The sequence below is a fragment of the Salvelinus sp. IW2-2015 genome, linkage group LG16 (assembly GCF_002910315.2).
Source record: "Salvelinus sp. IW2-2015 linkage group LG16, ASM291031v2, whole genome shotgun sequence".
In the NCBI taxonomy this organism is placed as follows: Eukaryota; Metazoa; Chordata; class Actinopteri; order Salmoniformes; family Salmonidae; genus Salvelinus; species Salvelinus sp. IW2-2015.
Genome location: NC_036856.1, coordinates 26,431,022 through 26,445,552, shown reverse-complemented (window position 1 = coordinate 26,445,552; position 14,531 = coordinate 26,431,022). Strand labels below are relative to the sequence as shown.

The window sequence follows — 14,531 nt, the reverse complement described above, 5'->3', positions numbered from 1 at the left end:
GCCCTCTTCACAACTGTCTTGGTGTGTTTGGACCATGTTAGTTTGTTTGTGACGTGGACACCAAGAAACTTGAAGGTCTCAACCTTCAACCTAGGTAGCCTGTGTTTGTGGGTAGTTGATTTTGTGTTTGTTTCACCATTCAGGACTGTTTCGATTTTTGTTGTCATTCACTTTGTTATTTTTGTCTTTTTCCCGTGTTCAGTTAATAAATTTAACATGGGCATTTTGGTCCGATCCTTCATATTCCTCATCGGAAGAAGAAGAAAATCGTTACAATCCCACTTAAGCCCAACATTTCTCCAAGTTGTCACCATCATCTACACACAATACCACATAATGGCAAAGTGAAAACATGTTTTTAGACATTTTAGCAAKTGTATCGAAAATTAAGTACAGAAACATCTCATTTACATGTGTATTCACACCACTGAGTCAACACATGTTAGAATAAACTTTGGCAGTGATTACAGCTGTGAGTCTTTCTGGGTAAGTCTCTAAGAGCTTAGCACACCTGGATTGTACGGTACAATATTTCTAATCAAATCAAATCAAATTMTATTTGTCACATGCACCGAATACAACAGGTATAGGTAGACATTAGTGAAATGCTTACTTACACGCCTTTAACCAACAATGCAGGTTTTAAGAAAAATAAGAGTTAAGAAAATATTTACGAAATAAACTAAAGAAAAAATTAATAAAATAGCAACAATAAAATAATAATAATGAAGCTATATACAGGGGTTACCGGTACCGAATCAATGTGATGGGGTACAGGTTAGTCAAGGTAATTGAGGTAATATGTACATGTAGGTAGGGGTAAAATGACTATGTATAGATAATAAACAGTAGCAGCAGCGGGGGGAAAAGTGTGTGTGTGTGGGGGTTGGCAATGCAATTAGTCCGGGTAGCCATTTGATTAGATGTTCAGCAGTCTTATGGCTTGGGGGTAGAAGCTGTTAAGAAGCCTTTTGGACCTAGACTTGACGCTCCGGTACTGCTTGCTGTGAGGTAGCAGAGAGAATAGTCTATGACTAGGGTGGCTGGAGTCTTTGACAATTTTTAGGGCCTTCCTCTGACACCGCCTGGTATAGAGGTCCTGGATGGCAGGAAGCTTGGCCCCAGTGATGTACTGGGCCGTACGCACTATCCTCTGTAGAGCCTTGTGGTCAGAGGCCGAGCAATTGCCATACCAGGCAGTGATGTAACCAGTCAGGATGCCKTCGATGGTGCAGATGTAGAACTTTTTGAGAATCTGATGACGCATGCCAAATCTTTTCAGTCTCCTGATGGGGAATAGGCGTTATAGTGCCCTCTTCACAACTGTCTTGGTGTGTTTGGACCATGTTAGTTTGTTTGTGACGTGGACACCAAGAAACTTGAAGGTCTCAACCTGCTCCACTAAAGCTCTGTCGATTTGATTAGATTTGTGATTATCTCTTTTAGTCCTCATTTGGAGTCCTTAAACATTAAAATACAATTTATAATACGATCACATTTGAACAGATAACACACTGTTACAAACAGACATAATACACTGACACGTCGATGAGAATGGGGGTATGCTCGGCTCTTCTTTTTCTGTAGTCCACAATCATCTCCTTTTTCTTAATCACGATGAGTGAGAGGTTGTTGTCCTGGAACCCCACTGCCAGGTCTCTGACCTCCTCCCTATAGACTGTCTCATCATTGTCGGTGATCAGGCCTACCACCGTTGTGTCGTCGGCAAACTTGATTGTGATTGATTGTGAATGATTGTGTTAGAGTTATGCTTGGCCACATAGTCATGGGTGAACAGGGAATACAGGAGGGTCTAAGCACGCGCCCCTGAGGGGCCCCTGTGTTGAGGACCAGTGTGACAGATATATTGTAACCTACCCTTACCACCTGGTGGCGGCCCGTCAGGAAGTCCATGATCCAGTTGCAGAGGCAGGTGTTTAGTCTCAGAGTCTTTAGCTTAGTTATGAGCTTTGTGGGCACTATAGTTTTTAACTCTGAGCTGTAGTCAATGAATAGCATTCTCACATAGGTGTTCATTTTGTCCAGGTGGGAAAGGGCAGTGTGGAGTGCAATAGAGATTACATCATCTGTGGATATGTTGGGGTAGTATGCAAATTGGAGTGGGTCTAGAGTTTCTGGGATGATGGTGTTGATGTGAGCCATGACTAGCCTTTCAAAGTACTTCAGGGCTACAGACGTGAGTGTTATGGGTTGGTAGTCATTTAGGCAGGTTACATTGATGTTCTTGGGCACAGGGACTATGGTGGTCTGTTTGAAACATGTAGATATTACAGACTCAGTCAGGGACAGGTTGAAAATGTCAGGGAAGACACTTGCCAGTTGGTCAGCGCATGCTCGGAGTACACGTCCTGATAATCCGTCTGGCCCTGTGACCTTGTGCATGTTGACCTGTTTAAAGGCCTTACTCACATCGGTTACAGTCGTCCGGAACAGTTGTTGCTCTCATGCATGCTTCAGTGTTGCTTGCCTCGAAGTGCACATAGAAGTCATTTAGCTCGTCTGGTAGGCTTGTGTCACTGAGCAGCTCGCGGCTGGTCTTCCCTTTGTAGTCCAAAATAGTTTGCAAGCCCTGCTTGCAAAGTCTATATACAGCATGTGCAAATGAGGTAGGATAAGGGAGGTAATTTACATTTTTAAGATGAATTAGTCAACCCTGCAACTTAATTTGGCTGCACCACAGGTTCAGCAACAGCAGCTATCAAACTCTGGCAGACCTGCACTGGAGCTTTCCCTGAAGGAGCATAACACTAAAATATATGCAATATAAATTAAAGCCCCATACTTTCACAGCAAAATGTGCAGACAAAACACAACATTCAGGGGATTGTTTTAAAGAAGTACACACAAATACACACATGTAAGCATGAACACATGCACGCACAATCGCACACTCGCACGCATGCAAACACACGTAAACACGCACACACACACCATATCATGTGTATTAATGACATATTGCATCGTTTTGGCACTTGGCCCTTGTAACTAGATCATCCCAGAGAAAAGCAATGGAACTGCCACGATACAACTGGGTGTTTGTTTTTCCATCTTGGACAGAAGTATAATTTACCAGAGGCTATTAGAAAATAAATGAGACTATTGTGCTGGAATGAGGACCTGGACAGAATTCAAACCTTACTGAGACAGAAGGGAGAGGGATAAAGAAAGAAAATAAGGGTGCAATACACTGCGTCTAATTGGACTGTATTGTGAGAGTAATAACATATGAAAATCTCAACTGGGCCATATACAGATGTAAGATCTTCATTTGATCACCCTGTTGTTGCAGGACATTTCATATTAGACCAACAGTACAGTAGCACAAGTGTAAGTAGCTTTTGCTGTAAACGTCCAGTCTCAGTCTCGCAATGATCTTCAAATAATGTGATGAAATATTACAGAAAAGATTATTCTCCCTCTCTCAGCTGCTCTTTACTTTAAGCGACCACTCTGTCTCACTGTCACGTTCTGACCTTAGTTCCTTTTTTATGTCTTTGTGTTAGGTTGGTCAGGGCGTGAGTTGGGGTGGGTAGTCTATGTTATTTTTTCTATGTTGTTATATTTCTGTGTTTGGCCTGGTATGGTTCTCAATCAGAGGCAGCTGTCGATCGTTGTCTCTGATTGAGAATCATACTTAGGTAGCCTGTTTTCCCCATTTTGGTTGTGGGTGTTTATTTTCTGTTTTAGTGTCTGTTCACCTTGCAGAACTGTTTCCGTTTTCTCCTCGTTGTTATTTTGTGTAGTGTTCAGTTTTCAATTAAATTATAACGAACACTTACCACGCTGCATTTTGGTCCTCTTCTCCTTCACCAGACGAGAATCGTTACACTCACAAACTTATTCAATCAACCATTCTGCATCAATGGTGGGATTTCCTGTCCCTCTTATCAGATACTGTAGATGCTAGAACAATGGGCTCAGCCCACACAGTGACACGCACAAGGGCCCTCCGTCTGTCTGTCCACCGGCCTGGCCTGCTGGACAAGCCACTGTCCTAGCGGCGTTCCCCTACAGCCAGATGTCCCAAGCTGGACCCAAGCCAAAGACCCTGACAATTCTGGAGCAGGAAACATGATTTTATAAACAGATACAGTCAGTGACTGTAGACTAGTAWGACTGTACACTATCATGGGGAGGAGACTGACAGTGACCTGAGGCATCACCTGCTCAGAGGCTTGACACAGATGGCTGACAATATGACCCTCAGATCTATGTCAATCTAAATAAAATGACTCCACCAAATTATCAAACTGAATCAAAGGAGAAGACAGGAATGTCTTAAAAATGTACTAAACTGCACACATGAAAATAATAACATGAAAAAGTCACATATTACTAATACAAATCATGATTAACAAAACTATTTGAAGGGTTTCTTTTATTTATATTACAGTAACACAAGAGATAGCAACACATTGCAAATGTGCACAACAAACAACTTTGTCTCTTGTAAAATAAATATACAACAAATATACAAAATAAACTTATCTTTGAATAGGAGGAAAATACAAATGTCCTAAAAGTTTGAAAACAAGCATCATATTATATCAACTTTTCCAGCGTAACCTTGTTAGGGATAATCAGACAATATTTTGGTTGTGCTATCTTTAACAGTGTGATGAATGACACAGATAAACATGTAACTACTATATTATTAGTGTGTAATTACCTATTTTGAGGTCTCCAATTCCATGTGACAGAAGGGGGAATGGGGAATGAGCATTGCATTGATGTGAGTCATTGCCCTACAGCTCTACTCGTCCTTGCTTGTAATTAGCCAAATTAGAACAATATTTGCTATTGCCATGAAAGTATGAAGTGTTCCTGTTTGGGGCTGAAAACAAACCTGATTTTCAAGGCAAAGCTGTACAAAAGCATTTGAAAATAAAGAACAAATGTTTTGGCCTGCTTGTAGGAGACAGCATGTGATGGTTAGCCAAGGGGAAAATGACACTACACAAGGAATCTACAGCAATGTCCAAACAAAGACATCTACAGTTGTCACAAGAAAACAGAAAAACAAGCAGCTTACCTCCAAAGAAGAAGATGTACAGTATATATTTAATGGATGTATCTCTGTGTATCTATTTGTGGTAGGAAATGTTTTATATTACAGAATATCAGAGGTGTGCATTAAATATACCATATTAATAGAAAATAAAACATTAAGACAGCATCCACATTACTTTACATTGTATTCACACACATATTTACAAAGAGCCAGCTTTGAGAAGGAGACAGGGTTGAAAAGCGAGATGGGTAAATGTCATACATTTCATACTGTGGCACCTACACACACAGACACACGGACGCACACACTTTCAGTCTGTGCATTTCCAGGTGCTCTTCACAACAATATCTCAGTGTGGGAAGAGGGAAGTCCTAGTGATGGGAGTCTGAAGTGATACAGAGCTCTGGCTGAGAGATGGTGGAAGTGACACTTCCGTCAGAGGAAGCAGCTGGACATAAAGAGCGGAGGGAAGGCTGAGAAAATAGCTACTGGRGGATGGGATGGGAGCACTGAGGGAACTGCCCACAGGACTGTAGGGAGCTATAAGACATGTCACAACCTTGTTTGATTAGACAGCTCTAACATCGAACACCAAATTGGCTATTCATCTGAGCAGCATTCCTCCCATTGGCTTTTTCTCAGAACAGTTTTTGGTTTGTTCTGCAAGCTTCACATTGGCATTTGAAACGAGCATCATTGACTTTTTGTCTCAAAACAGAAAGCCTTCTTTAACAATCTTTAAGAGTAGAAAGCATCCACTGGCTAATCACCTTTCCCTTATACAGTATGCTCATCCTAACCATGTACTGTTTCAACCTTCCCCATCTTTGGTGACAGTTTTTAAACTAAAGAAACCCCATAGTGATATGGCAGTACCTGTCTGATGACAAATGTAAACAAGGGTCACATACTGTAAAAGACAGAAGAGGTGCCGACACAAGCAACATATTTACATATTTACAAGGATTCTCCAGCAAGCAACCTTTGCTGAATCTAAGCTAATGCTACCTTTCACATCATACACTTATTACGAGTCATACACAAGGTCAATATATACACATATAAACAGTCATAGTACCATGCTTATCGGTTCATTAGATTGAGACGTTTTGAGATTTAACCTACTGAATATAATTTCAGCCATTGGTCCTAGAAATGTCTCTCCTTCACATAATCACCAAAACTGAACTTGTGGAATAATACTAACATTCTATTTTTTAAAGATGCAACAGAAAAAAAGGTCAACTGAAAACTTCATTACATGATGCCTACATCTGGAAAGATGTTACATTTCAAGTACTTTCACCTCCAACGATAATTGTATTTCAACCATTATAAATGCTACATTATTTCGTTTTAGAAAAAAATATATTTAAAACAAAACAACATAGTAATTCAGTTTAATACATTGACAACGGAAATGTGAAACAAACAAAAACATTGTATGAAACATATAAGATACAGTAACAGCAACATTGAGGAAAGTCCTCTGAAAATAGCACTACTATGGAGCTATAAACTATACTGTCCATTTCAAACAGCACATCAAAATTGATATGCAGTAATGATCAAGGAATGGTACCCCCTATGGCGGCCAGGAGCAGAGGTTTTGAGAGGATCCTTCTTTAAACCTCGGTCTGAAGGGGGAGGCTAACTGCTAGGCATAAGGTTGGGAGGCGGTGGCTAATAGCTAGACACAGTATATGATTGGAATAGGGTGTGGTGGGTGTTCGGGATGGCACTGAACAGGCACTTTATGGGGCAGCCATCGTGGGTGGGGCCTTACACCTGGTGGACCCTGAGCCCGGTGGCCATCTCCCCCAGAAAGATGTCATCGCTGGCGCTGGCCAATAGGGGCTGAGTGGAGGCGTTGCTGCTGCCCACAGAGTTGAGGCAAAGGATGTTGGCATTCTGCGTCCCCTGGTCCACACTGGTAACCTGTTGCCCCATTGTGACCGGAAACCTGGAGCTGAAGTTCAGATAGATCTAGACAGAGAGAGGGAGAAACGGAGAGAAACAGAGAGAGAGTTCATACAATATACTATGTAGTGCTGAAGGGGTGTTTTCATTGCAGTTCTGCTTACTGAGTGAGAAACATGCAGCATGGTTAAATAAAGAAGGTGACTGTGTAGCATTCTGGTCTGAAGGTGTGAAGGGYAAGGCGTGAGAAGAGAAGGCCTGCTCTGTATTATCTAAATCGCTGGCATGTTTCAGAAGTGAGAGGTGAGCTGAGTTCATGAGGAGAGGTCATCATGATACAGTGAAAGAGGTGATTATGTCACAAGTGATCAATCCTATTCATCACTTCCTAACTGTCATGAGATGTTCAGTGGCTACTGTATGTGTGTGTGTGTGTGTGTGTGTGTGTGTGTGGGGTGCAAGCATGTGTGTGTGGCGCGTGATGTGTGTGACGCGTGTGTTAATTGAGGGTTGACACATTTCTGTGTGTTAACTGCTAGTCTGACTAGTCTGGTGGTAGCCTAAACATGTGGCCCTGGGTAGTTGGGGTGGAGAAACCCACAGGCATGTTCTTTGTACTCTGTTTGGACTGTGTAGACTGTAAACCCCAAGGCATGTTTTACTTAAATACTTGTAGTAAGTTGAACTCAAAGTCAACGAAAAGTAATTATTACTGAAAAAGTTTATGAGATACTGACTCAAAACTAAATGAGAAGTCACATCAACTACATTTTTGTCAGTTAAGATAACAAATACACTTTTTCCCAACATGTAGATTTTTTAAAATAGTTTTTAACATCTGTGTTTTTTTCATGTACATTGAGTGATTGATTAATCTTATGCTACACAAAGATAAATAACATACATTTTCCTAAACTAATCCAATAATTTAGTTAATTTAGTTACATTTATTGCACCTGTTACAGAAATGGTTCTTACTGTTTAAATGGTTTAGGTAGTCTCCTCACACTGTTCCTAACCCTGGCAGTCATTATGAATGCAGGTTTCAGGAAATTAAAAATGTAAATTGTTGGATATCCTAACTCTGGCTGGATTCCAATAAGAATTACACATCACTTTGCAAGCCAGCATAAAGGGATTTGCAGGTAGGGTTGAAAAATTCTGGTTAATTATATTCCAAAAATCCCAGTTAGGATATTCCTGGAAATACAGAATTTTTCTAACCTACTTGTAAACCATGAATGTCAAGCCACTGTATTTGTCACGCCCTGACCTTAGTATTCTATGTTTTCTGTATTATTTTGGTCAGGTCAGGGTGCGACGAGGGTGGATATTATTGTTTTGTATTGTCTAGGGTTTTTGTATGTCTAGGTGTGTGTGTGTAGTCTAGGCATATGTAGGTCTATGGTGGCCTAGATTGGTTCCCAATCAAAGGCAGCTGTTTATCATTGTCTCTGATTGGGGATCCTATTTAGGTTGCCATTTGCCAGTTTGGTTTGTGGGTTATTGTCTATGTGATGTTGCATGTCTGCACTCGTGTCATTTAGAGTGCACGTTCATTTTATATAGTTTGTTCAGTCTTCTTCGTTATTAAAAAGAAGATGTATTATCATCACGCTGCGCCTTGGTCTCCTCACTACGACGATCGTGACAGTATTAGGGTAAAGCTAGGCCTCAAAATAAGGCCTTGTGAAATATGCAATGTATTATCATAAACAGTTTACTTATAATGATAATATTAGCCTAGGGACTTACTCGGTGAAGGCCACAGGACTGAAAATGAATGAATTCAACAACCATGGGTCTCTGTCACGAACAAATACAGTCATGGGAGGTAATTCTACAATTCACTCAAAGATAAGGCACACAAGGAAATTATATTGGAGGCGTGGCTTAGTGGGGCCATTCCTCCAAATTTAAAGCCGATACAACTCAACCCCTACAGGGTCGCAGTGACTCCATCAGTTTGAGTAATGACTACAAAAACACTAAGTACAGTTGAAGTCGGAAGTTTACCACGTACATCTGTACAAACAATAGTACGCAAGTATAAACACCATGGGACCACGCAGCCAGAATCCCAGAACAACAGCAAAGGACCTTGTGAAGATGCTGGAGGAAACAGGTACAAAAGTATCTATATCCACAGTAAAATGAGTCCTATATCGACATAATCTGAAAAGCCGCTCAGTAAGGAAGAAGCAACTGCTCAAAAACCGCCATAAAAAAGCCAGCCTACAGTTTGCAATTGCACATACATCTCCAAGATGGCATAGCAGTCAGACGTCCTTTTGTCCTCGTCTTGTTGTGTCCCGTGTATATATATATATTTACACCTTTCTTCGCATATCTTTTATATATTGTATTTTCCAAAAACTCAACTTCAAAACGCTTTCCTGCAACCCGCCTCACCAATTACAAAAAATATATATTATTTACCTCAAATTTGAAAATCCACAATAGAAGCTGGCCAGAAGCTAACCAGAAGCTAGCCTGAAGCTACCCAGAAGCTAGCCAGTTTACTGGCTAACGTTAGTATTACAGCTAACCACGGTTTGTGGTCATCAGCTATTCCTTTAGCTCGATAATCTATCACCACTTTTGTAGAACGCGACACAGACCAGAACATACCGTACCTATTTTTCTCCATATCCCCGGATTTCAACCGCAAGCTCTGGACATTTACACCTTGATTTCGCAGCTAGCTAGCTGCTACCCGTGCAACTATTGGCTTACGTCGATCCCAGAGCAAACATCAATTATTCCGGAGCTAGCCAGCTGAAGAGTTCCATCAGCCACTCCTGGGCTACAATCACCTATCCGGACCCGTTCTACTGCCAATGCGGAGCCCCACCGGGCCTTCACGGCTGACTACCGACGTTATCTGCCCGAGGGAGTTATCCAACTGGCACCTCCGTCGCGACGTTACCTGAACGCTCATCTGGGGCCCGCTAATTGTTAGCTGTCTTATCGGCTGCTATCTGAATAAGTTTATCGGACAATTTGTCTTGGGTCACTATAACTATATCTATTTTAACAATTGGATTGATCCCCCCGACCACACGGAACCCCACTAATCTACCGACGGAAACGCACGAGGTGGCTAAAAACAGACCTCCATCCTATGCTAGCTTGCTACCGATAGCCCGGCTAGCTGTCTGAATTGCCGGGACCCCAACCAACCTCTACTCACTGGACCCTTATGATCACTCGTCTTAGCATGCCTCTCCTTAATGTCAATATGCCTTGTCCATTGCTGTTCTGGTTAGTGTTTATTGGCTTATTTCACTGTAGAACCTCTAGCCCTGCTCACTATACCTTATCCAACCTTTCAGTTCCACCAGCCACATATGCGATGACATCACCTGGTTTCAATGATGTTTCTAGAGACAATATCTCTCTCATCATCACTCAATACCTAGGTTTACCTCCACTGTATTCACATCCTACCATACCTTTGTCTGTACATTATTCCTTGAAGCTATTTTATCGCCCCCAGAAACGTCCTTTTACTCTCTGTTCTAGACGTTCTAGACGACCAATTCTCATAGCTTTTAGCCGTACCCTTATCCTACTCCTCTGTTCCTCTGGTGATGTAGAGGTGAATCCAGGCCCTGCAGTGCCTAGCTCCACTCCGATTCCCCAGGCGCTCTCTTTTGATGACTTCTGTAACCGCAATAGCCTTGGTTTCATGCATGTTAACATTAGAAGCCTCCTCCCTAAGTTTGTTTTATTCACTGCTTTAGCACACTCTGCCAACCCGGATGTTTTAGCCGTGTCTGAATCCTGGCTTAGGAAGACCACCAAAAATTCTGACATTTTCATCCCTAACTACAACGTTTTCAGACAAGATAGAACGGCCAAAGGGGGCGGTGTTGCAATCTACTGCAAAGATAGCCTGCAGAGTTCTGTCCTACTATCCAGGTCTGTTCCCAAACAATTTGAACTTCTACTTTTAAAAATCCACCTCTCTAAAAACAAGTCTCTCACCGTTGCCGCCTGCTATAGACCACCCTCTGCCCTCAGCTGTGCTCTGGACACCATATGTAATCTGATTGCCCCCCATCTATCTTCAGAGCTCGTGCTGCTAGGTGACCTAAACTGGAACATGCTTAACACCCCAGCCATCCTACAATCTAAGCTTGATGCCCTCAATCTCACACAAATTATCAATGAACCTACCAGGTACCACCCCAAAGCCGTAAACACGGGCACCCTCATAGATATCATCCTAACCAACCTGCCCTCTAAATACACCTCTGCTGTTTTCAACCAAGATCTCAGCGATCACTGCCTCATTGCCTGCATCCGTAATGGGTCAGCGGTCAAATGACCTCCACTCATCACTGTCAAATGCTCCCTGAAACACTTCAGCGAGCAGACCTTTCTAATCGACCTGGCCGGGGTATCCTGGAAGGATATTGATCTCATCCCGTCAGTAGAGGATGCCTGGTTATTTTTTTMAAATGCCTTCCTCACCATCTTAAATAAGCATGCCCCATTCAAGAAAATTAGAACCAGGAACAGATATAGCCTTTGGTTCTCTCCAGACCTGACTGCCCTTAACCAACACAAAAACACCCTATGGCGTTCTGCATTAGCATCGAACAGCCCCCGTGATATGCAACTTTTCAGGGAAGCTAGAAACCAATATACACAGGCAGTTAGAAAAGCCAAGGCTAGCTTTTTCAAGCAGAAATTTGCTTCCTGCAACACAAAATCAAAAAAGTTCTGGGACACAGTAAAGTCCATGGAGAATAAGAACATGTCCTCCCAGCTGCCCACTGCACTGAAGATAGGAAACACTGTCACCGCCGACAAATCCACTATAATTGAGAATTTCAATAAGCATTTTTCTACGGCTGGCCATGCTTTCCACCTGGCTACCCCTACCCCGGTCAACAGCAACAGCTACTCGCCCAAACCATCCCCATTTATCCTTCTCCCAAATCCAGTCAGCTGATGTTCTGAAAGAGCTGCAAAATCTGTACCCCTACAAATCAGCCGGGCTAGATAATCTGGACCCTTTCTTTCTAACATTATCTGCTGAAATTGTTGCCACTCCTATTACTAGCCTGTTCAACCTCTCTTTTGTGTCGTCTGAGATTCCCAAAGATTGGAAAGCAGCTGCGGTCATCCCCCTCTTCAAAGGGGGGGGGGACACTCTTGACCCAAACTGCTACAGACCTATATCTATACTACCCTGCCTTTCTAAGGTCTTCGAAAGCCAAGTCAACAAACAGATTACCGACCATTTTGAATCCCACCATACCTTCTCCGCTATGCAATCTGGTTTCAGAGCTGGTCATGGATGCACCTCAGCCACGCTCAAAGTCCTAAATGATATCTTAACCGCCATCGATAAGAAACAATACTGTGCAGCCGTATTCATTGACCTGGCCAAGGCTTTCGACTCTGTCAATCACCCACATCCTCATCGGCAGACTCGACAGCCTTGGTTTCTCAAATGATTACCTCGCCTGGTTCACCAACTACTTCTCTGATAGAGTTCAGTGTGTCAAATCGGAGGGTCTGTTGTCCGGCCTCTGGCAGTCTCTATGGGGGTGCCACAGGGTTCAATTCTTGGACCGACTCTCTTCTCTGTATACATCAATGATGTCGCTCTTGCTGCTGGTGAGTCTCTGATCCACCTTTACGCAGACGACACCTCTGTATACTTCTGGCCCTTCTTTGGACACTGTGTTAACTACCCTCCAGGCGAGCTTCAATGCCATACAACTCTCCTTCTGTGGCCTCCAATTGCTCTTAAATACAAGTAAAACTAAATGCATGCTCTTCAAACGATCGCTGCTGCACCTGCCCGCCTGTCCAACATCACTACTCTGGACGGCTCTGACTTAGAATATGTGGACAACTACAAATACCTAGGTGTCTGGTTAGACTGTAAACTCTCCTTCCAGTCTCACATCAAACATCTCCAATCCAAAGTTAAATCTAGAATTGGCTTCCTATTCCGCAACAAAGCATCCTTCACTCATGCTGCCAAACATACCCTTGTAAAACTGACTATCCTACCAATCCTCGACTTCGGTGATGTCATTTACAAAATAGCCTCCAATACCCTAATCAATAAATTGGATGCAGTCTATCACAGTCGCATCCGTTTTGTCACCAAAGCCCCATATACTACCCACCACTGGGACCTGTACACTCTCGTTGGCTGGCCCTCGCTTCATACTCGTCGCCAAACCCACTGGCTCCAGGTCATCTACAAGACCCTGCTAGGTAAAGTCCCCCCTCATCTCAGCTCGCTGTCACCATAGCAGCACCCACCTGTAGCACGCGCTCCAGCAGGTATATCTCTCTGGTCACCCCCAAAACCAATTCTTCCTTTGGCCGCCTCTCCTTCCAGTTCTCTGCTGACAATGACTGGAACGAACTACAAAAATCTCTGAAACTGGAAACACTTATCTCCCTCACTAGCTTTAAGCACCAGCTGTCAGAGCAGCTCATAGATTACTGCACCTGTACATAGCCCATCTATAATTTAGCCCAAACAACTACCTCTTTCCCTACTGTATTTATTTATTTATTTTGCTCCTTTGCACCCCATTTATTTCTATCTCTACTTTGCACATTCTTCCACTGCAAATCAACCATTCCAGTGTTTTACTTGCTATATTGTAATTACTTCGCCACCATGGCCTTTTTTTTGCCTTCACCTCCCTTATCTCACCTCACTTGCTCACATTGTATATAGACTTATTCTTCTACTGTATTATTGACTGTATGTTTGTTTTACTCCATGTGTATCTCTGTGTTGTTGTATGTGTCGAACTGCTTTGCTTTATCTTGGCCAGGTCGCAATTGTAAATGAGAACATGTTCTCAACTTGCCTACCTGGTTAAATAAAGGTGAAATAAATAAAAATAAACATGGGGACAAAGATTGTACTTTTTGAAGAAATGTCCTCTGGTCTGATGAAACAAAAATAGAACTGTTTGGCCATAATGACCATCGTTATGTTTGGAGGAAAAAGGGTGAGGCTTGCAAGCCGAAGAACACCATCCCAACCATGAAACACGGGGGTGGCAGCATCAAGTTGTGGGGGTGCTTTGCTGCAGGAGGGACTGGTGCACTTCACAAAATAGATGGCTTCATTAGGATGGAAAATTATGTGGATATATTGAAGCAACATCTCAAGACGTCAGTCAGGAAGTTAAAGCTTGGTCGCAAATGGGTCTTCCAAATGGTCAATGACCCCAAGCATACTTCCAAAGTTGTGGAAAAATGGCTTAAGAACAACAAAGCCAAGGTATTGGAGTGGCCATCAAAGCCCTGACCTCAATCCTATAGAAGATTTGTGGTCAGAACTGAAAAAGCGTGTGCGAGCAAGGCCTACAAACCTGACTCAGTTACATCAGCTCTGTCAGGAGGAATGGGCCAAAATTCATCCAACTCATTGTGGGAAGCTTGTGGAAGGCTACCCGAAACGTGTGACCCAAGTTAAACAATTTAAAGGCAATGCTACTAAATATTAATTGKGTGTATGTTAACTTATGACCCACTGGGAATGTGATGAAAGAAATAAAAGCTGAGATAAATCATTCTCTCTACT

General features: G+C 42.6%; 1 protein-coding gene across 1 annotated transcript in view; it reads right to left on the bottom strand.

Annotated features, from left to right (window-relative positions):
* Nucleotides 1-4,381: 4,381 nt before the first annotated feature.
* The window catches only part of LOC111976175 (mast/stem cell growth factor receptor Kit-like), a 42,572-nt gene continuing 32,422 nt past the window's right edge, over nt 4,382-14,531 (bottom strand). The window contains exon 21 of the mRNA XM_024004945.2: nt 4,382-7,018. Within this exon, the coding sequence (XP_023860713.1) occupies nt 6,815-7,018 (204 nt within the window). The 3' untranslated portion in view covers nt 4,382-6,814. The remainder of the gene's footprint in view (nt 7,019-14,531) is intronic.